The 26,723-nt window shown below is 37.3% G+C and overlaps 3 protein-coding genes across 5 annotated transcripts; 2 read left to right on the top strand and 1 right to left on the bottom strand.

Annotated features, from left to right (window-relative positions):
* Window positions 1–1,222: 1,222 nt before the first annotated feature.
* Window positions 1,223–12,427, top strand: LOC310727664 (germ cell-specific gene 1-like protein). Of its 2 annotated transcripts, none has more exons than XM_083544389.1 (7): window positions 1,223–1,274; window positions 3,771–3,980; window positions 5,547–5,747; window positions 6,984–7,031; window positions 7,891–8,049; window positions 9,879–9,990; window positions 10,076–12,427. In XM_083544389.1, the coding sequence occupies exons 2-7, from the start codon at window positions 3,785–3,787 to the stop codon at window positions 10,479–10,481; spliced, it is 1,122 nt and encodes a 373-aa protein (XP_083400515.1). In that variant the 5' UTR covers window positions 1,223–1,274; window positions 3,771–3,784; the 3' UTR covers window positions 10,482–12,427. The 2 variants fall into 2 exon arrangements, with proteins under 2 accessions (XP_083400515.1, XP_083400514.1); XM_083544388.1 differs by having other exon boundaries at window positions 1,226–1,274; window positions 3,505–3,980.
* tmem238a (transmembrane protein 238a) lies at window positions 12,049–15,262 on the bottom strand. The gene is made up of 3 exons (XM_083544460.1): window positions 15,113–15,262; window positions 12,712–13,082; window positions 12,049–12,585 (listed from the first exon to the last, which is right to left on the bottom strand). Exon 2 carries the CDS (start codon window positions 13,065–13,067, stop codon window positions 12,747–12,749), a length of 321 nt encoding a protein of 106 aa, XP_083400586.1. The 5' UTR covers window positions 13,068–13,082; window positions 15,113–15,262; the 3' UTR covers window positions 12,049–12,585; window positions 12,712–12,746.
* Window positions 15,263–17,476: 2,214 nt separating this feature from the next.
* On the top strand, window positions 17,477–25,092 carry ccdc106b (coiled-coil domain containing 106b). Of its 2 annotated transcripts, XM_083544404.1 has the most exons (7): window positions 17,477–17,588; window positions 17,713–17,790; window positions 20,187–20,285; window positions 21,678–21,869; window positions 22,048–22,179; window positions 22,284–22,490; window positions 23,708–25,092. In XM_083544404.1, the coding sequence occupies exons 2-7, from the start codon at window positions 17,754–17,756 to the stop codon at window positions 24,022–24,024; spliced, it is 984 nt and encodes a 327-aa protein (XP_083400530.1). In that variant the 5' UTR covers window positions 17,477–17,588; window positions 17,713–17,753; the 3' UTR covers window positions 24,025–25,092. The 2 variants fall into 2 exon arrangements, with proteins under 2 accessions (XP_083400530.1, XP_083400529.1); XM_083544403.1 differs by having other exon boundaries at window positions 17,477–17,790.
* The last annotated feature ends 1,631 nt before the right edge of the window (window positions 25,093–26,723 follow it).

Below are 26,723 nucleotides of genomic sequence, written 5' to 3'. Positions count from 1 at the left end.
TTCAGTAGCTCTCCTTGTACTAGAAAAGAACTTAGTCTCCTCAGCAGAAAGAGTCTGCTCTATCCTTTCTTGTAAAATGAGCCTGTATTATTTGTCCGGTCTAGTTTTCTGTTCAGATGAACACCCAGGTTTTTAAAAGAGTCCACTCTCTCCTTGTCCTTTCCCTGAATGTTCACCGGTGATAGTGTTTGTGCCTGCGGAAATCCACCACCAGTTCTTTGGTTTTGCCCACATTTATCTGGAGGCAGCTCCATTGGTACTAGTCCTAAAAGTCCTGGATCAGTCTTCTATACTCCCTGTCATCATCATACGTGATCCGTCTGACGTTGGCAGAGTCATCAGAGAACCTCTGCAGGTGACAGCTTGCTGAGCTTAACATAAAGTCTGCAGTGTAGACAGTGAAGAGAAACGGAGCCAGGACCGTTCCCTGAGGGACTCCGGCCTCAAGGGTTATAAGGCTTTTTTTGCAAACAATTTAAAATCCATCATTCTACAATGAGGATGATTATTTACAAGTGAAAAACATTTCTAGAAGATCTTCCCAGGAGTGTACATCCCAGCAATTCACCAATGCTCAGAGAAATTGCAAAAAAACTAATGGGCATGTTTAATATTAAAGTTCATGACAATACAATTAGAAAAAGACTGAACAATTACGGTTGGTTCGAAAGGGTCACCAGGAGCGTTTCTTTGTCTAAAATGAACATGGCAGCATGGCTTAGGTTTGCATCTGAACAAACCACAAGACTTCTGGAGCAAAGTGAAAATTATGATGATTTGGGGTTTTTTTTTTTTTTACTACAGGATCTGGGCAACTTGCAGTCATTGATTTGGCCATGAACTCCTCTGTATACCAAAGTATTTTAGAGTCAAATGTAAGGCCAAATCGAACAGATGTCCAATAGCTAAAGCATTATGAGAATTGGGTCATGCAACAGGACAATGATCCCTAGAACACCAGCAAATCTACAACAGAATAAATAAACAGAATCTACATATTTATCTTACATATAAATATACATAAATACATAAAAAAAAAGATCTATATTTAAAAAGATAAAATCTGAGAAACGGGTTGGAGGAAAAGGCTAAAGAAAACGGGGATGCAGATAAATGAGAGCAAAAGGAACAGATGGCCTTAAAGAAGGGATTAAAAGAATCTGAGTGGGTTCTTACAGTAAAAACAAAGTGTCAGTGGGAAAAGAGAGAAAGCGTAAAAGGTGACAAGAAAACTGGATGGAAGAAGCATTAGCTGGACTGTGCCTGTCTATGAGGTAAATTTCTCTTGGATATTGGTGAATTTTTGAATTTTTATTTTTTTTTATCAATCTGGATGTATTAATAGACAATCAATGAATGCATTGTATGACTGAGAAATCAGGCTGGAGGTGTTTTATTGTAATATTAATCATCACCACCATCATCATCGTATTAATAATTATATAATTAATTTAGTGTGATTTGGGAAGGTTTTTCCGATTATTGCACTAAACAGCAATTCTGAAAGATTTTGATATGTATTCTAGTAGTGAGCAGGTTCGCTGAAAGGAAAATGAAAGTGTATGTCTTTCGTTCCTTCAATAATCCAGTGGCTGTTAGTTACATGTGGAACAGCTAATAAAAGTAATGTTATGGTAAAATACTTCTTGACTTTTTTTTTTTTTACAACCACACCAAACTTTTGAATCTGTATATTTGTACTATATATGAATCCTTAATCTGTAATTGTACTGGGTATGAAGTGAGCAATTATACAGACAGAGAATGTCAGAATATTGGATGAATATCTGATGGGAAGCAAAATGTATTCCAATTAAAATCCTAATCATAAAACTTAGGATACTTAACCAATTCTGAAAAAAGTCTGCTTCTGATTTATCAGCTATTATTTACTACAGATTCTTCTTGCATATCTTGGTTCAATCGGCACGCCTGACAATTGAGGTAGAAAAAGGATCAACAGCTGATGCATTGTTATTTGAGAGATTAACATCTGCATTCAAACATGAAGGATTAAACCGAAATTGTTGTTGATGACTAAGACGTGGACTAATCGCATACATAAACCCATAAAACCTTAATCTCTCCAGGAATCGGACCACTCGAAGGTATGAGAGAAGCAAGATGTCATAAGAAAGTCAGACAAGTGAGTGAGTGTATGATGGCACATGTCTTCTAGAAGATTCTGTAAACAGATGTGAATTGCTCAGCGGTGTACAAAGATGTAAATTGTAAATAGGAATCAAATCACATTTCTCGAGAGGAATTCGGGACATGTTTTAAGCGCTGAAGCGAATAAACAGATGTCAAATGAATGCACTTTTTGTGAAATCATTTTGCAATAAACAGCACAAAACAAATAAAGTTTCGAAATCTGCTCTAATAATCCATGTTTCCACTATTGATAGAACTTGAAGATGAAGATCAATTTGGACTGCAATTAATATGAACTGTTTGCTACAATGGCTTAGGACTACAGTTACAATGAACAGTTTACACTGAAATGCCGATCAGTAAATAGTTGAAACCCCAACAGTGATGGAACTATGCTGAATGGATATTCGCTGTCACCCATATGAAGACGAGTTTCCCTTCTGAATTTGGTTCCTTTCAATGTTTCTTCCTCATATCGTCTCAGGAAGTTTTTTCACCACCCTCACCTCTTGCTTGCTCCTTAGTGAGGAACCTATAGGGACAAATGTATGAATTAGTCTATTTATTTCTGCTTTGGGAAATTGATCAAAATGCTATATAAATAAAATTGAACCGACCTATATAACACATTCATCTCACAGGTTTTATATTTGATTGTAAAACCTTTAAAAAAAAAAAAACCACCTTCATCCACAGTTAAATAAAAATATATAGGATGTGGGCAAAAATATGGGATAACTAAATTTCCAGCCATATGTGGTTCTTAAATTTGGATTAACACAATTGTATAGGACGTCTCTGGAGGCTGTAGCATAAACTTTTTACTTTACTTGAACTACAAGACCCAATCCTGTTCCAGCATGACAATGCCCCTGTGCACTAAGCAAACCCCATGAAGATATGCTTTACATGGATTGGACTAGAAGATCTTAAGTGACCTGCTATAGAGCTATAACATCAACCTTACTGAACATCTATGGAATGAATTAGAACGATGACTGCACACCAGGCCTCCTCACCTCACCCCTACATCAGTACCTGACTTTACTAACACTCTTGTGGCTGAATGAGCACAAATCTCCACATTTTAAAATCGGGTGGAACATCTTCCCAGAAGAGTGGAGGTTACATGAATACATGGAATGCAGTTATATAGTTGGTGTGAAGGAACCTTTGATGATTATGAGATTTTATGTGTGTCAAAATAAGCAAATAAACTGTAATTCTTTCTTTCTTTCTTTCTTTCTTTCTTTCTTTCTTTCTTTCTTTCTTTCTTTCTTTCTTTCTTTCTACTGTATGTTTGGTTCTGTTTTGTCCTCACTCTCTAAATCCTCTTTTTCTCATCCACAGATTTGCTGATCTTTCAAATTATTTCTATATTTATTTTTTTATCCCTCCACTATTCAAACCACTCCTGCACTTCTGAAAAGCTCTTCTTCTATCACCTCCCCTCATACTGTTATTCATAACAACTTTCTATCTGTTTTCTAATTTGATTTATATACTCTCATTGTACAGTGTTTCTTTTTTTTTCATCTTTCCTGTGTTCATCTCCTTTGAAATTTGTAGAATTTAGCCAAATCTCATACATTTTTAAGCACACTTTTGCTCTTCAGTTCTTTCATTCATTATGCTGAAGAGCATGTCCAGACGCAGCCGCTCCCTGCTATCCCTCTTTTTAACCTCTCTGGCCCTGACACTCTCTATACTGGCCTTCTGTACCTCCTACTGGTGTGAGGGGACACACAAAGTGGTAAAGCCTCTTTGCCTGTCTCCTGTGAAAATGAAGAACTGTGGCCAGAACAATAGCCAGCACTATACCACCGGTAAGACAGAAAATCAGCCAATGTCTAAATTGCTGTAGATGTATTATGATACATATTTAGCTATTTAGAGATAGTTAGAAATATCATGCTGGATAGTATGTGGAATGTGACAGTATATCATAGATATACACTATATGGACAAAGGTTTGGACTATAAAGACACCTGATGATAAGATTCACCTGATAACTGGCTCTTTTATCTGATCTAAATGTACCTTACACTCATTCTTTTCAAGTTTTTAATACTCTAATCAACATGGGCCTGGGTTAATATATGGATGCTTTATGCAAATGTATGTTTATTATTAGTGAAACCAAACTCAACATAGAGCATAAAGGCAAAATATTCCTGTAAATGTTTTTAAGGAATTATGGTTACGTAAATCATCAGAACATTTTGCTACGTTTCCACACGGACGGTTTTAATTGCCGGATGCAAGCACCATGCCGGATTTTCTTGCTTGATTTGAGACTTGGCTCATCAGTAAAACAAATGTTTATTGATTAAAAATTATTTTTCGGTAGAATTTTTTTATATCTGAGTAAAGAAAGGATGTGGTGGACAAACGTGTTTTCATTTAGCATTTTTTATATTTAATTATTTATAAAAATTGGAAAAAACATAAATACTGCGTTAATTAAATTAGTGCATAAATAAATGAAAAATTGATTTGCGTTAAAGCGTTTATATATATATATATATATATATATATATATATATATATATATATATATGTGTGTGTGTGTGTGTGTGTGTGTGTGTGTGTGTGTGTGTGTGTGTGTGTGTGTGTGAATTCTGACACCTTTTCTTGCCAATATATATCATGCAATTCAAACATTGTTGTTTTTTTTATAACAACACAAAACTGTTATTATGGTAATTTCCTCCGTTGCAGTTGATGCTTGTAAAACGCACATTATGCACATAGTGGCTTAGTAGTTACAGCTCCGGGTTACTGCTCAGTGCCACACTGGCGCTGCTGAACCCTCGAGCAGGACCCTTAACCCTCCCTGCTCTTGGGGTATTGTAACATGGTTTAACTGCTTGTACTAGAGGGGCATAAAACTTGTTCTTAATTAGATCAGGTGTTTGGAGAGCTACATGCAGAACTACAATAAATATAATCAATTACATTTTGTTTTCGGATACGAAAATCTGCACTTATTCAAAACTAAGAAACATAGAAACTGAAAATGTAACAAAGATTCAAATTACTTACAAAAAATCATAGCAAGATATAAAAAATAATATTAGTCTTGTGTTCAAATTGCTGTAAGTGATATTTGGCTCACATGATTAAACAGGCACTGGTGTGGAATATGTGAGAACTCATTTCCTAACAGAAACTAAAGAGCAGTGTAGCTAAGATATTGGACGTCTGATTTTAAAGCTGTAAGTTTAAATCCCAGCACTACCAAGCTGCTGCCTCTAGTCCCCTGTGCAAGAACCATATTCTGTAGAACTATGTAGAATAGAAAATGTAGAAAATGTTTAGATTGGAGTATGTGATATGGAAAAACTATGTGTATATTTCTTCTCTATCTCCACTCCAAACCCTAACATAGAGAGCCCAACTGCAGACCCCAAAAAGCCTGAGTCCAGCCTGAAAAGTTCCCCAAAGCGAAAGGAGGAGCAAACGCTAATAAAGGCAAAGAAGCTGACCAATGCAGTCCACTATATCTGGGAAACAGGAGAGGATAAATACATGCTTAGATACTTCCATACTGGATTCTGGCGATCTTGTGAGAAACAACCTAATGGTGAAGGTAACCTGTATTTATTTATTTATCTCTTCTCCAAGATTTTTTTTCAAGCACAGAGCAATGACGTGATCATGTTGACAAACCATCATGTGAGGGCACATCAGTTCTTTAAGCTGCTGTGAGTCAGGTGTGCTCCTCTTGCTTGCCAGGCTCTACACACTTTTATATAAGCTATGATCAGACGAAAAAGAAAAAAATATAATTTTTACCAGTATTAATGTATTTCAATACAAAGTAAAAGAAGGTACATTGAAAAAACTTCAAAAGAAACACGCTGTTATTGGAGCGCCAAGCACCACAGATGCATAGGTACCCTGTTGTTATTCAACCTAACTTTTGTCCAATATCGAACAAAAGTGGAACAAATCATCTTTAGAGTAACTCAAAAGAATTCTGAACACTCCAAACGTTTTGCCCATCCAACATATCTGACAGCAAAGCCCCCAAACAGGGCATGAGGCTTTGTTTCAGGAATTGTTTTGGAACTTTCTTTGTAGGAACCATGACCTAATTATGTTCAGTAAATTTCTTGGCAGTGCCACCTACTGGTCAAAAGATACACTCCAACTGGTAACTACAGTCCAATTCTATTGTTTCTACTCCCCCACATAATTTTGTCCCATCTTACCCATATCATCTTGACATACTGTTGCTCCTTTTCCCATATCTTTAGTCCTTCAGTCAGATAATTCCTTCACACAATATATGCACAACATGATTGAAACTCAAATTCTTGGATTCCATTGCCATAATTTATGGCCTTGCTTTCCTGCGATTGCTTGGTCAACAGTTACAATCCATCTGTTAATTTGTGGCTTAATGAATCTGGGTGCTTACCCCCAAAATTCAGTTTATTATTATCATTGTTACAGTGAAGAGAAACACAGCTTAAGACACTTTTGTTTTTGTATAATATACCACCAATACATCAGTATTCAATTCCAGTACATCCACTTTAAATTCGTTTGGCATTTGACTTACAAAAAGCCTAAATATATTAATAAAAGTATTGGGACATCTAACTTTTCCAGCCATATGCGCTTCTTCCCTAAACTGTTAGCACAAACTTGGAGGCTCCTGATTGTATCAAACGTCTTCGGATGCAATCGCATTGAATTTTCCCATTAACAACATATGTCTTCAAAATGAAAAGGAAAAAATGTATGCATTTTCTTTGTATATTTGGGGAATTTATTTATTTATTTTTTAATCAAGAAGGGCCTATTCTTTTTGTTTCAGGAGAGAAATGCCGAAGTTTTATTGAACTGACTCCAGGAGAAGCACAAGGTAAAAACATATGAAACTATGATCCTGTGAAAAGCGAAGGAGGTGAATGTCACCTATATACCCTGGAATCTTAATGCATGCACATGCCTACCAATACCTTCACCAAAACCATGAAGTGATTATATAAAGTAATGTTTGGTACAACAATGCATTATATAGCCACAGTTCTCTTGAAATCTATATATATATATGATCTGCTGGTGATTATCTGTCCAACACACCACAGTTTTACACACAAGTAGCATTTGTTTTCATTCCTGAATATAATGTCAAGAAAAACCGAACCTTCCTTAGGGCTAAACAAAAAGGTGGTTTTAGGTCAATCGCCAGACTGGGATACAATACCACCTGAAAAAGCTGCACAGTGATGCCCAGGTAGCTACAGTGCAGACTTCCTCTAACATCATGAAGAGGACATGCTCATGCCACATGGGGTGGATTGTGTCAGCTTTGTGGTAGATGAACAGTTAAACGAATTGCCCCTGTCTGGTGCAAATAGCATTATAGGATTGGTACTTTGAAACACTGATCTGAGTTAAATGATTGGTTAACACAACTCCAGGGTCAACCACAAAAATCACTGTTCATCTCCCTGCTCCAAAAGAAGGCAGTTGTCCCACTCTCTATTGCTCAAGTGGTGGTCAGTAACAAAGTAAATGTCATTTGTTACTAGACTTATGTAAAGCTTTAAACTTTACATATTTTACTATGTTTACAAGATGTGTGTATGTGATTCTGTACACTATACACTGTATGAAACTTGGTAAGAATTTCATCAATAAGGGTTAAAAATATTAAGAGTTTTATAACAATAATAAAGAATATCATTGTTACCGCCGTTCCTTTTATATGTCTCCAGGTGTTCTTTGGCTCTCCTTGTTCTCAGAGTTCATGTATATAACTCTACTGGCTATGGGATTCCTTCTGATGTGGATGGAGTTGCTGTTACTTTGCTTAAATAAGGAGATGTATGCACTTAAGATTAATGCTTTTGCTGCCATTTGCACTATTCTGTCAGGTGAGGTATTATATATTCCATTTAATATCCAATGGTAGTAAAAAATCATAATATACAGCCAAATGTTGGTGGACACCTAAGCATCACTCAAATTACAATCAGAGCTCAGAGTCAGAGCTCTGTAGGAGGACACTCAAGATCTTACACTTTAACCCATGTATGAGATGGTTTCAAAATGTTTCGAGACTAATGGTGGAAACTGTTGCTATTCGGACCATGTACGTTACCATGTCTGCCATTTCATCCTTGACAGCAAGTTAGAGGAAAGAGCAAACGTGAAATTCTGCAAGACACTGGGCAAATCTGCAACAGAGACATTTGACATGAAATACGTTTCACAACAAGTCGTTCGAGGTGTTTTGAGCAGGTGCGCTTAAAGAGCGGAAGAACATCACTGAAAGACCAGTGATCAGGAAGACCTTCAACGAGCTCAACCCCCCGAAAATGTTGAAATCATTCGCCAACTTGCGCATGATGATCGTCAGAGGACAACCCACCTGATCTCACTTCCGCACCCACCCTACTCAACAGATTTGTACTGCTGTGCAAGGGGACTATTTTGAAGGTGATAGTCTGTAAACCTAGATAAATAAAGTACTTTCTTGTAAAGAGAGCTAGTCTCGAAACATTTTCATACCACCTCGTATACTATATAGCCAAATGCTTGTGGACACATAAGCCTCACTCAAGTCACAATGAGGTCAGAGCTCTATAGGAGGACACTCAAGATCTTCCACTCCAACACATGTAAACCATATCTTCATTGAGCTCGCTTTGGGCTCAGGGGCATTGTCATGCTGGAACAGGTTTGGGTCTCCTACTTTAAATGAAGAAAAAAGGATATGTTATAAAATGTTAAAGATATTTTATATTATTGTGTATCTCCAAGTTTGTGGTAACCATTTGGGAAGGAACCACATACAGCTGGAAAAGACATGTGTCCCAATACTTTTGTCCATTTAGTATATTTGTGTCAATATCTGCATATTCTACTTTGGTAATGACAGGGCTGAAGATGTATTTATTGGAAAACTGCACAACAAATCAATAAATGTGATTATACAGCCTGGAATATCAAGGCCAATTTGGTTGATTTCACTGTAGACTGAAGATATTTGGTTTTTAGATCAAAAAGTGAATGAGATGCTAGCTTGATGTTTTCTGGGAGGGATGTCTTGACCGGTGTCGAGTCTGGTAGTAGTTCTGGGTTCTGTACATACAACTTCCAGACTTTCTTCATGCAAAGTCACTTTTTTAAGAAAAATGTTTGTGCCTGTTAGTTCCAGTGACAAGAAATTCAAGAGAATGACCTGTTCGCAAACGCTTATGCTGTGTACTGCTTCATCCACTATGCATCTTTGCACCATCCATAACTTATCATCACACTACTCTATATTCCACCAGTATTTATTCTGTATCATACAAACATTCATATGTATGCATATGTATATCGTGTTATTTAAACGTTATCTTCTGGATATGTCTGACCCTTTGCACAATCTTGCACAGTTATACTGTTGCTATATATACCATATCTTATTACCTACTGCACCTTCTGTACATTAACCACTCTCACCCCTGTACATACAGACCCATAGCCTCATTTAACATATTGCTGCTGATTGTAAATAGGCCACTTATAAACTTCTGGTTAGATGCTAACAGCATTTCACGTACTTCGCACAATGACAATGAACTTGAATCTAATTTAATCTAATAATAGTGAACATCAGGTGTCCACATACTTTTGATAATGTTCTGGATACCCCTTCAATTATGTTTTCTTTTAATTATGCTTTATTTTGCGATGGAAATTGTTTCTGTTTCAGGAATGATGGGGATGGTAGCACATATGATGTACACTACAGTATTTCAGTTAACTGTGAGCATTGGTCCTAAAGACTGGAGACCACAGTCCTGGGATTATGGCTGGTCATTTGCGTAAGATGAACTATTCGCCTCCTTCTCTTTTACACATATTTAACATAATTAAGTAATTCTCCATTCAACATAACTTTCTTTCCAGTCTGGCTTGGATTTCTTTTAGCTGTTGCATGGCTGCAGCTGTCTTGACCCTCAACTCCTACACCAAGATATTGATTGAGATGACGCACCGAGCTCGTGTTCGCCTGGAAGAGGCTGCAGGCCATGCTCCCCCTTATGACGATATTATTATGACCGGTGCTAGTGGCAGCATCTACTCCATCAACCTTCCTCTTCAGCACTGCCAGCAAGGGAAGTTAATTGACACCACATGGGCCTCAAGAAAGGAGGGTCCATCTGGAGTAATGATAAAAGGAATGAACTCTGATGGACTGGTGCTGTTAGAAAGGTGTGGACCTCGGGGGTGTGAAGACTGTGAGAGCGAGATAGACAAGATAATGAATGCGTTTCAGAAAGAAGGTGAAGAAGAGGCGGATGAAATGTGCTGAACATAAATGTTGGTTGAAAGATGTGGTGTCACATACACGGTTAGGGTGCATGTGGAGGACATGTACATGTAAAATATGTGCTTAATGACATATCTGTATCTGTATCTGTATAATTAACCCCTGCGTGTTGGTTTGTAAGGTCTACCTATACACTATAAAGGAAAAAAACCTGACCATAACATGCTTTTTAAACATCCCATTCCACGTTTAGTGCCTATTTGTTGTTGTACTTTTGGGGAGATGTTCCACTCAATTTTTCTGGAGATTTGTCAGGTATTGATGTAGGGTTTGGAGGCCTGGATAGCAGTCATACCTTCATTGAGTTTGCTTTGTGCACAGGGGCATTGTCATGCTGGAACAGGTTTGGGTCTCCTAGTTCAAATACGAAAATGCCATGTTACCACAGCCAACAACATTCTATACAATTGTGTGCCTCCAAGTATGTGGTAAAACTTTTGGGGAAACTTTGGGGAACTTCTGGTGAAAAAAACAGGTGTCCCAATTGAGTTTGAATTGAGTCTCATGGGGGGGGGGTTTGTGTAGTTCATATATTTTTTACTAAAATAATCTTAGGGACCCACTAAGTCTTAATTCGAGGACTGCTGCCATGGTCTGCTTTTTCCTCTTTAACATAGACATTTCTGAAATGGTGTTTATTAAAACACTGTAAAACAAATCAATAAATTAAACCTTACACAGTGTTCCGAAAATATTGGAACATCAAAGCCAATTCAGTTGGTTTTTCTGTAGACAGAAGACATTTGGGTTTGAGAACAAAAAGTGAACGAGACACTAGCTTAATGGACTCATGGATGTTGAAGAAGGCAGACAGCATTTTTTTGTGATGCAGCCTGTGCATTATTTCACTCATCCATCAGTCTTCAAACATTTTAGAGGAAGCACGTGTTAACCGTCACCCACCCGAACCTGGTAGGTGTCTTTTAAAAAGGAAGATTCGACTGGTGTCGTGTCTGATGTGCAAAAATAAAACTCAAATGGGCTTTAACATTCAGCCTATAACATTCCAGACTGAATCCCTATTTGCTCTGATAATAAACTCCACTTCTCTGAAAAAGATTTCCACTAGACATTGTAGTGTGAAAGAGGGTTCCCTGGTGGTCTAGTGGTTAGGATGCGGCGCTCTCACCGCTGCGGCCTGGGTTCGATCCCCGGTCAGGGAACCAACCCCAGCCATTAGGGTTGCACAAAATTAGTGCCGGTCCCAAGCCGAGATAAATGGGGAGGGTTGCGTTAGGAAGGGCATCCAGCTTAAAAACATGTGCCAAATCAAACATGCGGATGGTCTGCTGTAGCGACCCCTAATGAGAGAAGCCGAAAGAAACTTTTATTGTAGTGTGAATGTAGGATTTGTGTTCATTTAGCTACAAGAGTATTAGTGAAAGCTGAGCACTTTCTAGCCCACTTGATACCCATCTCTTACAAAATTCATAAACGTATGAGAAAAATTTACAAAGCACTATAAAGAATGACAAGCAACTCAAGTTACCAAATAAAAAAAAAAATTGACATACTGTAAGTGACTAAGCAAAAACGGACTAATCACAGGTAGCATAACAGTCAACATTTTATTAGCCAAGATGTCAAAATAACCTCAGTACAATAAAAAAACATAATAAACAAAATATTGCATTTATACACATTGTCTTTTTTTGTCCAGGCTTTACCAATGGCCTGAAACAAACAAAAAAAAATATCAGAAATTTTTTTGAGGAGTTTTACATTTAGAGTGTTCTACAAGCCATGTGCTCTCAGGCACTGTAACAGAGCAGGTCTGAAATACTGAGAATATCATTAAAGTAAAACCACTTGGGTACATGCCAAGCAAAGAATTGTGTTATATAAATGTCTAAGACTGCACAGGTAAAGATTTTGAAGTAAGTGAGTGAACATGCAATCAAGCAACCTGAAATGAAATGCATATGTAACATATATAGAAAAAAGAGACACAACTGCGATGTCTTCTGCACGTTCTTATGTGCTATGTAATATTCATGCGTAACAGCTGAACGATGTAGAGTTCCTATTTTGTTGGTTGGGGTGCATTATCGCAGCTTTCGTTATCGTGGAACTGGCAAGTGATGGCCTGAGGAAATAAACGAGAGAAGATACACAAAACATAAACAATGTATTGAAAAAAAAAAATCCTGGTCATAATTAATTCAAAGCTATAAGAATAACATTTATACAATTATGTAGCTCATTATTGTACCTAGGCAGCTTGCGTAAAACTTCTGCCGATCTGCTTCAGGGACCCTGGTGGCCGCGGTGGATGCGCATTTTGCGGCTGAGTGTGCGCGCGATGCGGTCCACCGCATTGCCGATGTGGCCCATCTCCTTGCTCGTAGCCAGACCGTCGATGTTGCCACTGTACCACATCACCCAGCCACCTAGAGATATTAGCACCAGAATAACTCCTGTGTATACCAACAAGTCACCGAAGTCTCTGCCTTTCACTTCAAGAGGGACAAAAACTCCCGCAAGCAACACCATCACTCCCACTAGGTCAAAAATGACCGCGAATGCCAACGCCACTTTGCAGTGTGCCAGGCCAGTGCAGGAAGCCATGCTGACCGGACAAGTCTGGAGAGCATAAAACATAACATTTTTACAATCATTTCCTATTTTTATGGATTTCTTCTCCAGTTTGACAAATTTATCTGGTGCCTCTGACAATTTAACAAAACTACTATATTCACAAGTTAAATGACAACAAAATTGAAGTAAAATAATTAGGAACTGTTTGCTTATTTGCTCGCTGTATGCAACTGCATTTGTACTTCACTATGGTTACATATGATTGTATGGGCATGAATCCACACATGAGGACATGACCTCACCAAAAGATGACGTATATATGGAGAAATGTTGAGAGGACTAAATGTTGAGCCTTGTGGGACACCAATAGCCTGGTATGGATATGAATCGATATGGAGATAATAGAGATATGGACCTCCTCCGCATCACCTGTGACACCACCACCACCACGCTTCAACACTGGTTGGCTGTTCTTTTGACAAGTTTTACTCGCTTTTTACATTTTTTTTTTCTTTTAAAAAAATGCTTTGAAAGAAAACATATTCTACTCATCAGAGCTTAACAAACTTTGCACTTTCATAGTTTTGGGGTGATTAAGCTTGGATTTGGGCTTGGATGTTTTTTTTTTGGATGACAAATGGTTTTAGTCCAGCCATCCAGCCCCATACCCAAGAAGAATACAACACATTACAGTCACTTGCAATCCTTTAATGTAATTGGTTCTCCCCTTGTTCATGATGATCTTTAATGAATTTTGGAAATAGTTTTTAGAACCCAATTCGGAGCAATAAATTTCCAATTCAAACCAATTAATTTGTATTGCTTTTAAAATAACATTTGTTCAAAACAATTTATATATTTGTTTAGCAGAAATGTTATCAAATATGAATTTATATGTTACTGTCTATAGGTTTAGTGCCTATAAGTTTAACCCTTGTAAGTATATCTCTCTAAGAGCGAGCCAGTGGTGAAAGCGGCAAGGAGTTGGTACGGTAGGAGGAAGAAACCTTGAGAGGAACAAGACTCAAGAGGAAACCATACTCATCCTCAACTCGGAATGTCCATTCATTACAGTTGCATTATTGTTGTGGTGTGCTATACAGGGATGGACATTTAATTCAGAACTGTTCATGCAAATGGCAGTCCTATGCCATTGTGACATACTATTTATATTCATTATAATTCAAATCCATCCTCATAGTTCTTCAGTTGCTCGGTAACTTAATGGATCTTCAGGGTATTTATGTGGACCCGTCTCCAGTTACAGATTGGTCTCCAATTGAAGAAAACAATTTAAAAGTAAGATCCTGGAAATGCTACATATTTATCTGCATTATTTGCACGATTGCTACATTTTTGCACTTCTGGTAAGTGCAAAACTGCATTTCATTGCTGTGTACCTGTACAATGCAATGACAAAGTTGTATCTATCTGTCTGTCTGTCTATTTATCTATCTATGCTTTGTAAACACTTTGAAAAAAGTCATGGCCTCATTGTTGTGGTGTCATGATTTCTTCAGCCCTACAAAAAAAAAAAAAACATTTTTAATTTGGGTTTCAATTTTTTCTTTGGTTTTTTAATTATCTGGATCACTGAATTGTAAGAATTATTTTTGAACAGAAGTTTGAAAAACAATTGTTTCAGGCTGAGCACAGTCACGTGACCCATCATAAATGGGGTTGCCACTGTTTGTTTATTTATTTACTTACTCTAAAACATTCCTACAAGTGTTTCACTTGAATTTTAGGTCCCTACGTCAGATTTATCTTGGGGCAAAAGTTATTTTTGTATGATATTATATAAACAGGCCTACATAATGACAACCCAAAACTCGAACATAACGACTGTAGTTTAACATCATAGACCAAAAACATAGATTACGTCTTATACCCTTAAATGTGAATAATTTCACATTTAGTTATAATAGTTATAATAACTAATAATAATAATAATAATAAACCTGAGACACCGGGTTGGGACGCTATAACAAGCTGAGTTAGTGAATAGGGAGTAAAGTAAGCTGATATCTAGTTCTTATTATATTATCCAGTTCTCTGTTTCTATCAATACTCACCTTCACAAAACTTCACAAAAATGTTTTTAATAGTTTCTTCATGGAAGTTTTTCCCGCAGGTCCGCCGACTTCAGGCTTCTATTAGCATTGAAAACACCTCACTTCCGGGTTCACCTTTATTTTCTTCCCACCTGAATACCAGCTACTGCAGCTGGGGTGGGACTATCAGAAATCACACACACACACACACACACACACACACACACACACACACACACACACAAATATTCGCATTTCAATATTCGAACAAACTATTACGTAATTAGTTTTAAACTATTTGGTTTACAGGAAGTGAAAATGATAAAACTGCATTTAATAACACGATTTTGGATAATAATAATTTAAAAAATCATGATAATATAATATTAATAATTACTATTATAATAGATTGTTTTAGATGAGGTGTAATTGTGTGGTGGTGCAAAAACATCTCAGCATACCTAAACAGAGCTCGCTTATATCTCATGGCATACTGTACCGTCATTTACCACAGAGACAAATAGCTCACATAATTTATGAAAATAAAGAACAACAAAATCTATAATATCTGTACTAGCCAAAGCAGGCTTACTATCAGAGATTTGTTTGTTAACCATGAATATGTCATGGATGTAACCATGACTACAATTCTTGGGCCCTCGAGCAAGGCCCTTAACCCCCATGGGTGCTCAGATGTGGTAATGGGAATAATTACTCCGCTATGGACAGCTGCGAAAGGGAACGGCAAGTAGGTCAGGCCTTTGCTGCCCAATAAATTATATAAATTATATATATATATATATATATATATATATATATATATATATATACAAAAGTTCATGCACATTATTCACTGCCATAGACTTTTTATTTATTTGCTGTACATATATACACATATATTACATGCTCTACATATATTTGCATATTTATCTGCACTTGTCAATTTGCACAATTGCTACTATTTGCAATTCTACCAGTGCCAATTGGATCCCACTTCATGTAGAGTTTTGACATTGGACCTCTTTGAGTGTTTAAAGGCTCTGGCATGGAGAAGCTGGTGTTGGATCTGTGATGATCTCAAATGTTGAGCTATTTTATTAGTTGCTAAGCAGCTCCTGGTTTTATAACCACAATGACTGTAAAAGACTGTAGGAAGGACATGACTCATAATCTTACACTCCAGTGCTCATGTTAGTTCTCACTCTCCAGTGTTCTGTATTGTTGAAAGATTATGATCACACTCTTGATGTCACACAAATTCTGTAAAGCTGCTTTGAGACAATGTCTGATGTGAAAAGCGCTATAGAAATAAACTTGACTTGACTTCTGGTAGATGCTAAACTGCATTTTGTTGCGGTGTGCTGTGACTATGCAATGACAAAGTTCTATCTATCTATCTATCTATCTATCTATCTATCTATCTATCTATCTATCTATCTATCTATCTATCTCTCTCTCTCTCTCTCTCTCTCTCTCTCTCTCTCTCTCTCTCTCTCTAGCAGGCCAAAAATACATTAATTCTTTATAAAAATTTAAATAAAAAAAATAAAATGTATACATATATATATATATATATATATATATATATATATATATATATATATATATATATATATATATATATATATATGTGTGTGTGTGTGTGTGTGTGTGTGTGTGTGTGTGTGTGTGTGTGTGTGTGTGTGTGTGTGTGTGTGTGTGTGTGTGTGAATATAACCATTAAAACCCCTGTATATTCTGAACTGGTGTGGGATGTGAATATCTTATACATTCTACCTGAGCATGCACAACATACAACATGCATACTACTATTGTGTTTATTTTTATTACTTGTGTTATAAATGTATTATATTTGCTTTATTGTTTAATGCAGCTCATCTTTTATCCCTCTTTGTCCTCTCCAATTTATCTTCACATATCTCCACAAAAAAGTCTTCTCAGGTATATTATTAAAAACGTGAGACTGGAAAAGGTCTCGTTTCCAAGGCCATGTCAGTAGTGCGCATGACCGGAAGTGGATTCGAGTAAGGGTGCACCCCCCCCCCCATCACCGTATTATTAAGTTGTTAGAGAAGTTAAATATTTGAATGATGATCGGAAATAATAATAATAATAAAAAACATAATAATCAGAATCCAAAGATAAACAGGGTAACTTTCTGAAACTGTTTATAATCCACGCAAAATCACCGTCAGATATAAATTGGATTTATATTCAACGGTTTATATTTACATTGATTTGGTGAGTAAATTGGATTTACTGATAGATATTTAAATATTTGTGTATATATTATTTTGGCAGTTGAAGTAATCAGGGTGAGACAGGTTTCATGTGTGAGGTTGAATAATGATATGTTAATAATGAGCCCACGTGTGGACCTCCAGCCAGATGATTTCTCTAGTTTATCCCGGACATGTGCATTAACCATGTGGCTGAGTTTATTAAGAGAAAAACTCCATCATGTGTTTATCTGGTTAATGCATTAGTTGGTTGGTTTGTGTATTTAGTTGTATGTTTGCTAAATGCATGGGTTCAGTTCAGTGTTAAGCAAATCAAGTTCCTGTGCATATGCTGGTTTGTATTTCTGACTGATGTCCTGCTCTGTTTGTTTGTTTGTTTAGTGAGCTTGGAAGTTTAAGAGGATCCATGTCAGACTGCAATAATGACTGAACCACAAAGAAGTACAAGGAACGCCACAGGTAAATTATGGTCATACCAAATCATTATTCACACACACACACACACACACACACACACACACACACACACACACACACACACACACACACACTCACTCTCTCTAACACACACACACACACATTTGCATGTGTATTTGCAAACGCACATGTGTATATTGTAATGTGTGTGTGTGTGTGTGTGTGTGTGTGTGTGTGTGCACATTTTATTTATATATAATATATTATACGTAGCTTGTTAATAGTTTATATATTTAACATTAATTGTCTAGCAATTAAAAGTAAATAAACAAAAAAAAAATCAATAGTTGGTGTGACCAGCCTTTGCCTGAAAACAGCCTCAGTTCTTCTAGGTCAAGGGTCACCAACATGGTGACTGCAAGGACCACATGAGTCGCCCGCGGGCCTTTTCTAAAAAATGGCTCACCATAGCGCCACTTACCCGTGAGCTTCATCTATCTGTTTCCTACCTTGTTAAATTATTGTTAATAATTATTGTGAGAAATCATTAACATGATCAGTGTCTTCACATAGAGGAATATCATTAATTATTAATAATAACATAGAATTAAAGGTAAATTAAGCTAATTTGTTATTTCAGAAGTGTGTATCAAACTGGTAGCCCTTCACATTAATCGGTACCCAAGAAGTATCTCTCAGTTAAAAAAATGTTGGTGACCCCTGTTCTAGGTTCATTTACAGATAAACTTTGAAGGAACTTTGAAGGAACTCGGCAGATGCCTTACTGATGGTATTGCATAAAGTACACCTTTAATCCTGACTAAATCTCCAACTTCATTGGTAGAAATGCAGACCCCAAAACTTGCAAGAAACCACCACCAGGATTCACTGTTTCCTGCAGACACTCATTGTATTGCCTCCTGCTACAGCCAAATATTCCAGATTTTGACTCATCAGCCCGGAGCACCTGCTGCAATTTTTCTGCACCCTATTTCCTATGTTTTCACAAATAGTTGAGTTCCTTGGCCTTGTTTCTATGCTAGATTGTATCTGGTTCCCACTTGGTTCCACCCGTTCTTTCCTGATAGCACTGCTGGACATTTTCTTATGTCAAATAGCAAATAAGCGTGACGTGTCTTTCATCCACTGCTTTAGGTTTCTTTGGCCGACCACCTCGTCTACGGCCCCCAACAATGCCTGTTTATTTTTGCTTTGTCAGAGAAGCTTGAACAGCATCATGCAGACCCAATCTACTTTGAAATCTTTGTCTGGGAGAGACCTTGCTGATGCAGTAGAACTACCTTGTGTCTTGTTGCTGTGTGCAGTCTTGCCATGGTACCTTAGTAGCAGAGTTTGGCTGTTCCTCACCCAGGTTTGATTCTCCTGCACAGCAGTTTCTCTTGCTAATGTTAGTTAATAAACCTTAATATGAAATTGATGATTAGCACTTGCCTGGTACCATTGGTTAATCATCCACCTGACTCTGATCCTACACCTGACTTTGTACAAGTGTATAAAGTGTGCAAAAGTAAGACTTGTAAGCCAAAGTCTGGTCACACCAAATATATTTATTTGGTTTAGATTTTTCTACTGTTTGATTGTTTTGTAAATTGCTAAACAATTCAAATACAGCATTTTTTTACAGCACTAAAAAAAATGATTATAAAAAAATTATATATTTTTTTTTATTATATATTTTTTATAGATATAATTTTTTTTATATTTATGTGTGTGTGTGTGTGTGTGTGTGTGTGTGTGTGTGTGTGTGTGTGTGTGTGTACTTGTACAATGACTCAATGATTTGTGGACACCTGACATTACACCCAAAGGGTCAACTGGAAATGCTGGAAAATCTTATTTCGAACAGTTTCTACACATTTGTATAGGATCTCTTCGCATGCTGTATTACAATTTTTTCCCTCAATCATGACTGTGCACTTCTGTACAAATTTAACTCTATGAAGACATCGTGGAACGTGACAGCTTCTGATCCGAAGGTCATAAGTTCGAATCCTAGCTCCGCCAATCAATCACTTTTAATACCCTGAGCAAGGCCCTTAATGCTCAACTGCTCAGTTGTGTAAAATTACATAAATTGTAAGTCGATCAGGATGAGGGCGTCTAGCAAAGGTAAAAGTAAAACCATGGTGTTTGATGGACTAGATCTCCTCACACATCAGTGTCTGTTCTGGACTATTTTTTTTGCAATTGAATGCTCACAAATCTCCAGACCCACCTCAAAATCTAGTGGGTGGCTTAATATAACAGCAATACAGGGTATTACATCTGGAAGGCTAAACAAGCACACGGGTGTCCACAAACTTTTGGCTGCACGAAATACAACCATATACCTGAACATTGTTTGGAACATCATAAAGTGAAGCTTACCACTTTATTTAGATGTTCTTGTCTCTTTTTTTTCTTTACTTTGTTGACAGATTTAAAAAATGAGGATGGCTATGAAATCTCTATTCCCTTTGAAGACACTAATGCGGACCAATCTGTTTTCTACAACCAGAATGACCACATATTTGATGGTAATGTATTTGTTTTATAGTGTGGGAGAAGAAATAGAAATACATGGAATTTATCTGTTTTTCTATGTCCATCCTTGTCATTCCAATTATCTATAATACTACCACCACCATGCTTCACCGATTCTACCCATACCGCATAGACCTCAGCAACCAGACCAATTCTGTTTCTGATTCTAAAGTGGAACAGGGGCAGGACCTTTTTCTCGATAGTACATAGAATTCCCTGCCAGCTTTCGCTCCAACTACAGAATAGGTTTTGTTTTTATTTTCCAAACGATTCAGTATGTAGGCATCCTCCTCCAGATAACAGGTTAAGAATAAGGATGGAAGACAAGATTTTCAGATTGACAAATTTGACTCCACACTCGCAATAAACGTATCCATCTGAGGACAAGACAGAAACACTTATACGTATTTGGTAGCTAGGCAAAAAAAAAAAAGGTCTGAAATTTGACTCTCCGTATTTTCAATTCACCTGGGTAGAAATATTAACACTGCCCTCTGCCTTATCATCTTGAGCATGGGTCCCCAACCAGGGGACACAGAAAGAAATAAAACCTTTTTTAATATACATTTTATTGACTTTCCTATTCTGTTGGAATTTTTTTTTTTTCTCTACACGTCAATAAATTAACCCTAGCAAATATGACTGCTGTAAACTTTTGTGGAAAAGGGTAAAACCGGAAATGATGAGACAGCAGAAGGCTTCAAGGCTGTCAGCTAAAAGAAAGCTTCATTAAAAAGAACACCAAAAAATTTGTCAATTATAAGGACCTCACAAACAGGCGATTCTCATGATTGCCCTCTCTGTGTAATATGTGTACGTATGTTTTCTACAATGATCAGGCATAACATTGACATTATAACATTATGACCGGTGAAGTGAATAACAATCAGTCAGTCAAACACAGTCCAGTCCGGATAAAACATCCTTAGCCTCAGAAATCTAGAGGCTTCTCTGCCCCTTCCTGTACAGTACTTTAGTGTTTTTAGTCCAGTTTATTGTATAGGTACACCACAGTTATATGTAGTCCATCACCAGGTCCACACCGACGCCTCGATTGGAGACAGGAGTCACAACCAGGTCAATTGTCTTGGCCACATTTAGCTGCAGAAAATTGTCCTCACACCATATCCACCACATCCTTCTCATTAGCGTCGCTGATGCATCCAACAGATTTACACCTTGTGCAAAATTAGTTGTTGTAATATGCCTTAATGAGATACAGTAGAGATTTCAGCTTTAGCATCACTCCAATGCTTCTTGTTAGATTCGTACTTTTTGTTTAACTATGTATTTTAAAAACTCGAGCATTTGCACAAATCGTGTTTAATGACTAACGAAGCCGCTCTGTGCAGAAGTAATGGAGACTCTGTTATTGCTCTCAACAGAAACTACTTCTGGACAGAACCCTCCCTGCAACCCATACCTGTTGATTTCTAACCTTCGTGCTCAGCTGCAAATCTCCCTGGAGAAGAACTCCTGGCTCCAGAAACGCATCGAGGACCTGGAAGAGGAAAGGGACTTCCTGCGCTGCCAGCTTGACCGGTTCATCTTCACAACCAAGAGTCAGGAGAGGAATGGTAAGGATTAGGGAAAGGTGGCGTGAGATGACTGGGACGATAACTGTGTTGGAGAGGTTTACAGAAGGGAGACTGCTGAGATCGCTCATGTCATACAAGTACATTTCAAGCAGAGATGTTTGTAGAATAGGACCTGATAATTTTTCCTTTCATAGCAATTATTTTTTTTTTCCTCCAGAGCGACAGCCCACCTCTCAGAAGAAGGCTCATCGCAGGGCTTCAACCCCATCTCCCCTGCCCATGATGACTCGTTCTGGACAAGCACGCAGCCAGACCCTGAAACGAAAGAAGAAAAAGAACAGTGTTGAAGGTTTAATTCTGACTTTCTTTTGTTGTGTACAGTGAAAGGAAGGAATAGTTGTTTTTTTGTTTTTTTTATTATTTGTCCATCTGCTTTTTTTTTTTTTTTTTAAGATGAGGAAGATGAGGAAATGATTGAGGAAGAAGAGTACATAGAGGAGGATGGCTACATCGAAGAGGAGGAGATTGTGTCAAATGACGACGACTCGGACAGCAAAAGTTGCCGAAAAAACAGGCCTAAAAGCAGGTCAAACGGGGGGCCGATGAGAGTGAAAAGAACCCGGGTGTTTCGCATAGCGCGTGGAATGGAGAGGCAAAGAGGTGAGAAGAAGCTTTTATTTATTTACTTTTTTCTAAATGGATCCAAACCAACTGCAAAGATGGCAGGATGTCATACAAGAAGGGCGCTATAAAAGGTGCCCACTGTGATACAAGTACAGCAAGAAGAATGGAAGGGTTTATTTTGCTGTAGTAAGCATAAAAAAAGAAACAAGTGTTAAACGTGTGTGATTCGAACCAATACAGTGTATATTAAGGCTACATACAGCTGTTCGTATTGTAATTAATGAATTAATTAATGTGATTTCATAATAGGGTTGCAAAATTCCAGGAATTTTCTAGACTGGAAAGTTTTCAGTCTAGAAAATTGACCGGTTACCAGGAATTTATGTAATATTTACATACTTTTATGTTTAAAACTTCCTTGTGCCATGTTTAAGCTATTGTGCAACAAATATTACACTAACAATCAAATCAAGGTCAAAATTAAAAAAAAAATTCATCCGTATTATTTTGCATGCATGACACCTTCTGACCAAACTAAACGTTTATATTTATGTTTGTAAAACAAATTTTCCAAAATTTCCCAGAAGTTCCTATAGAAAGTTTCTGGAATTTTTTTCCAGACCAGGGGGGAAATTAATGTGGAAAACAACAAATAATAGTATTTCATGAGAAAAACTGGTGGCATAAATAATATTTTGATTGAATTTAGATTTGGACCATTCCAAAATATTAATCATCATCTTATGAAGGCATTCCTTTGTTAGATTTGGGTTTTGTGCCAAAATACAGAGTTAAACTAGTTATGATTTTCAAATAAAGCTCCAAGCCAAGCTGAAGAGAAGAAACCCAAGAGCATGCTGCTTCCCCCACCATGCTTCACCGTGGGTTTTTTCCAAGAGAAAGTTCCATCTAGCCTTAGCCTAGACTTGATGAGATTTTTGGCATTAGGTGCAGTAGATCTCTTGGTAGCCTTCATTGTACTGTGTCCATTTTTTGGTCCATTTTAGACAGACGTCCTGTATTTTGGCCATCACTGGGGTGTCCCTTTATTTCCACTTGCTCACTACGGCCTTCCCAGTGTTCCATTGTACATGTAATTATTTTTTATTGACAGCTTCCAACAATGAGATCTTGTACATGATTTGTAGGCTCTTTGTAGGCTTTATCTTCACTTCATCAATGACCGGTGTATGATTTGAACATGGGTCACATGACACCAGGTTAATGTAATTCTTTTATTTTTCTTCCCCCAGTGAAAGACCCTGCTGGAGTACTTTTTCGCTACAAGAAGATCCTGGTGACCTACCAGAAGCTCAAGAGCATGTCCAGAGCCTTCCAGGTTCACGGGGTCGACCGTAACACGGTAGCCTCCACCACTCCCATTGCGGAGTTGCTCCTGGTCGCTCCGGAGAAAGTCGAAGAGGTCGGCGAGTTCGATTCCTCCAAGGAGAAGCTCCTAGACTATGCGCGGCGCTGTTACAAGGCCCTCGACGAGACCGCTCATGCCAAAGTGCAGGCCTTGAAGAAAAACAACCTCCTGCTGCCCATCTCTTACAGATTCAGGAACTGATGCATCAAAAAAAAAACTGAAACCCGCTAAATAATAGAACAGATGGTTCAAGGTTTCTGATTTTTGGATCTTGCTGGGTTTATTTATTTTTTCCTACTTGAGCTATTGGTTAATATTTGGACAGAAACAGTGCTGCTGGCAACCATTCACAGCTAGGTTTGAGAGAATGGTCAGCCCTTTATTTTGGTTCGTCTTTAGTCCGAGTTTGAGTGCAACATTCCCAATCAAACAGCATGGGCTTTAGGGCAGCTGTAGTGTCAGAAGAGGCATCACTGGAGATATTTTGAGTAAAGGGGAAAAAAAAAATCCAAAAGAAGCCGAAAGGAATGAATGGCTGAGAGAGAGAAGCTTCATCCTTTACCTTGTGAAGAAAATCACTGTATTTAAAGAGATATATATATATATATATGTGTGTATATTTTTGTACTTGTTCATTATTATTTCAGGGGAACCAAAATAACTGCTGACTTTCTCACCCCTCAGACGAATAGAACACATTCCTCTGTTCATGAACACGTTTAAAACGGCTTCGTAAATGATGTGAACTCTTCTTAATTGTATTTATGTAAAAAAAAAATATATATATATAAAAAACTGGTCTTGTCCTAAGTTTGAAGACATAAGGGGGATTTAGACATGTACCAGGGTTTGCTACCATGGTATTTATTTAAAGATACAGTTTTAGTTCATATATAAATCATTGGAGCCTATAGGACAGTTATAGATCATAACTTTGAATGTTTTTTTGTAGATCATATTTTGAACTACTGTCACAAAACCTAACTACTATTACCTAAAGCTAAGACCAAAGATACACAGAGTAGTAAATGTCATTAATGTTAAAGATGGAGCCTGCTAGCTCTGTTTAGTCACTAAAACCTTCACCTGCCTTATTATATTACTGAGGTCTTAATACACTGTATAATAGTTGGTCAGTGATGTAAGCCAATATGTCCTTGTGAATAGGATGATTGTTGGTTCTGTGATGTTTTTTTTTTGTTGTTTGTTTGGATTCTATTTTTGTTGTTTTTCCACTGTTTTGAAAGGGTAATAAACTATATTAATTTAGGGTACTTGTTCACTTCTGAGGATGTAATATATAACATTTTGTGGTGGGGTTTTTCATGATCTGAACCTTATTCGTTAAAGCGAACCGGCTATTGCACTGTGCTGTAGAGAGTGTTTGAGAAGAACTCCAACAATCGTGATTTATGGGATACGTGATCTGTTCATGAAGACGCATGCATGAGAAGAATTAACATCTGATTCACTCATAGTTTTAGCCTCCGTTTATGGAAAATATATGGAAAATAAAACTATTTGCCTTCACCTGTAAGACTTCTAATCAGCTTGGATTCTGTTACATGCATTCATAGAAGTTACTTGGTTAAAGCAGCTGACTGGATCAGATACTGTATAAAATGACGATAGTTCAGAAACCATGATTGATTATATAGAGATACACTGTATGTAAACAAGAGAATTGGGACCCCAGATTTATTTATTTTTTAATCCATGGGTCAGTATAATCCAAAACTGTTCCCACAGCTCTGACCTCAACCCTATTAAACACTTTTGGAATAAATTGGAATGCTGACTGGCCTCCTCACCCTACACCAGTACCTGATTTTACTAACACCTTGTGGCTGAATGAGCACAAATCTCCACAAGCACACTCTAAAATGCAGAGTGAAGGTGATTATAACAGCGGAGACAAATTGTGCAACAGGATGTTGGAACAGTACTTAGAAATCGAATGTTATGGTCTGGGAGCCACAAACCTTTGTCTATTTTGTTTCTATTAGAAATATCTTTACAAACCATTAGCTGTTAACCACTAATACCACTATCTAATTATTCCCACTGCACAGTGAGTTGTGTGGATCATTACATTATCATTAAACCAGAGAAACCATTGTAGAAACCTTTTGAAATGTAATGTTTGTTGAATACCAACGAGATGAATTGAAACTGGAGTCTCCATTAACATCAGTACCATCAGCTCACTAATGCCCTTGTAGCTGAATGATCACAAATCTTCACAAGAACACTGCAAAATCTAGAGGAAGAGTGGAACTTATTATAACAGCATATTATATATATATATATATATATATATATATATATAGAGAGAGAGAGAGAGAGAGAGAGAGAGAGAGAGAGAGAGAGAGAAAGATGGTATCAAAAAAGTTCAAGTGAAGCTCTTGTTAAAAGAAAGAAACTTATTTATGTTTACACACTATCACCTTTAAAATATTTCCCTTGCACAGCAATACAAGTCTTCTTTTCACACCTGAGCAGCCTGTGTGGACAGAAATGGTCAAATCCTTATATTGTAGAGAAGGAACCAACAAGAACGAGTAACATTAGCAGCATCTGAGGAGAAGGACAGTTGATTGTACATAGTTACCACCAGTGTTGGGCAACGTTACTTTTAAAAGTAATGCATTACAATATTGAGTTACTCCCCAAAAAAGTAACTGAATACGTCACTTAGTTACTTTTTATGGAAAGTAACGCGTTATATTACTTTTGCGTTACTTGTATCTCTTTCACGCCTTACAGGTGTAACAGGTGTAATATAGATAATTGCCATTAAGAAATCAGTTATATTAGAGCAAAAGACATGTGTGGGCTGCACACCGGTGATGTGGAGGGAGAACACACCTTTCGCTGTCATCTTATAAAACTTTGTGCAA

This window comes from Silurus aristotelis (genome assembly GCF_946808225.1).
Source record: "Silurus aristotelis genome assembly, chromosome: 6".
NCBI classification, from domain to species: Eukaryota; Metazoa; Chordata; class Actinopteri; order Siluriformes; family Siluridae; genus Silurus; species Silurus aristotelis.
The sequence above is the reverse complement of the archived record's forward strand: the minus strand, read 5'-3'. Positions and strand labels throughout refer to the sequence as shown.

Bases quoted from the DNA above. Each gene is read 5' to 3' on its own strand.
- tmem238a (XM_083544460.1), bottom strand. From the start codon at position 13,067: ATGGCTTCCTGCACTGGCCTGGCACACTGCAAAGTGGCGTTGGCATTC.
- ccdc106b (XM_083544404.1), top strand. From the start codon at position 17,754: ATGACTGAACCACAAAGAAGTACAAGGAACGCCACAG. The intron at 22,180-22,283 runs GTTTAATTCTGA...TTTTTTTTTAAG, and splicing joins GAAAAAGAACAGTGTTGAAG to ATGAGGAAGATGAGGAAATG. The intron at 22,491-23,707 runs GTGAGAAGAAGC...TTCTTCCCCCAG, and splicing joins TGGAATGGAGAGGCAAAGAG to TGAAAGACCCTGCTGGAGTA.
- LOC310727664 (XM_083544389.1), top strand. From the start codon at position 3,785: ATGCTGAAGAGCATGTCCAGACGCAGCCGCTCCCTGCTATCCCTCTTT. The intron at 3,981-5,546 runs GTAAGACAGAAA...ACCCTAACATAG, and splicing joins TAGCCAGCACTATACCACCG to AGAGCCCAACTGCAGACCCC. The intron at 9,991-10,075 runs GTAAGATGAACT...CTTTCTTTCCAG, and splicing joins GATTATGGCTGGTCATTTGC to TCTGGCTTGGATTTCTTTTA.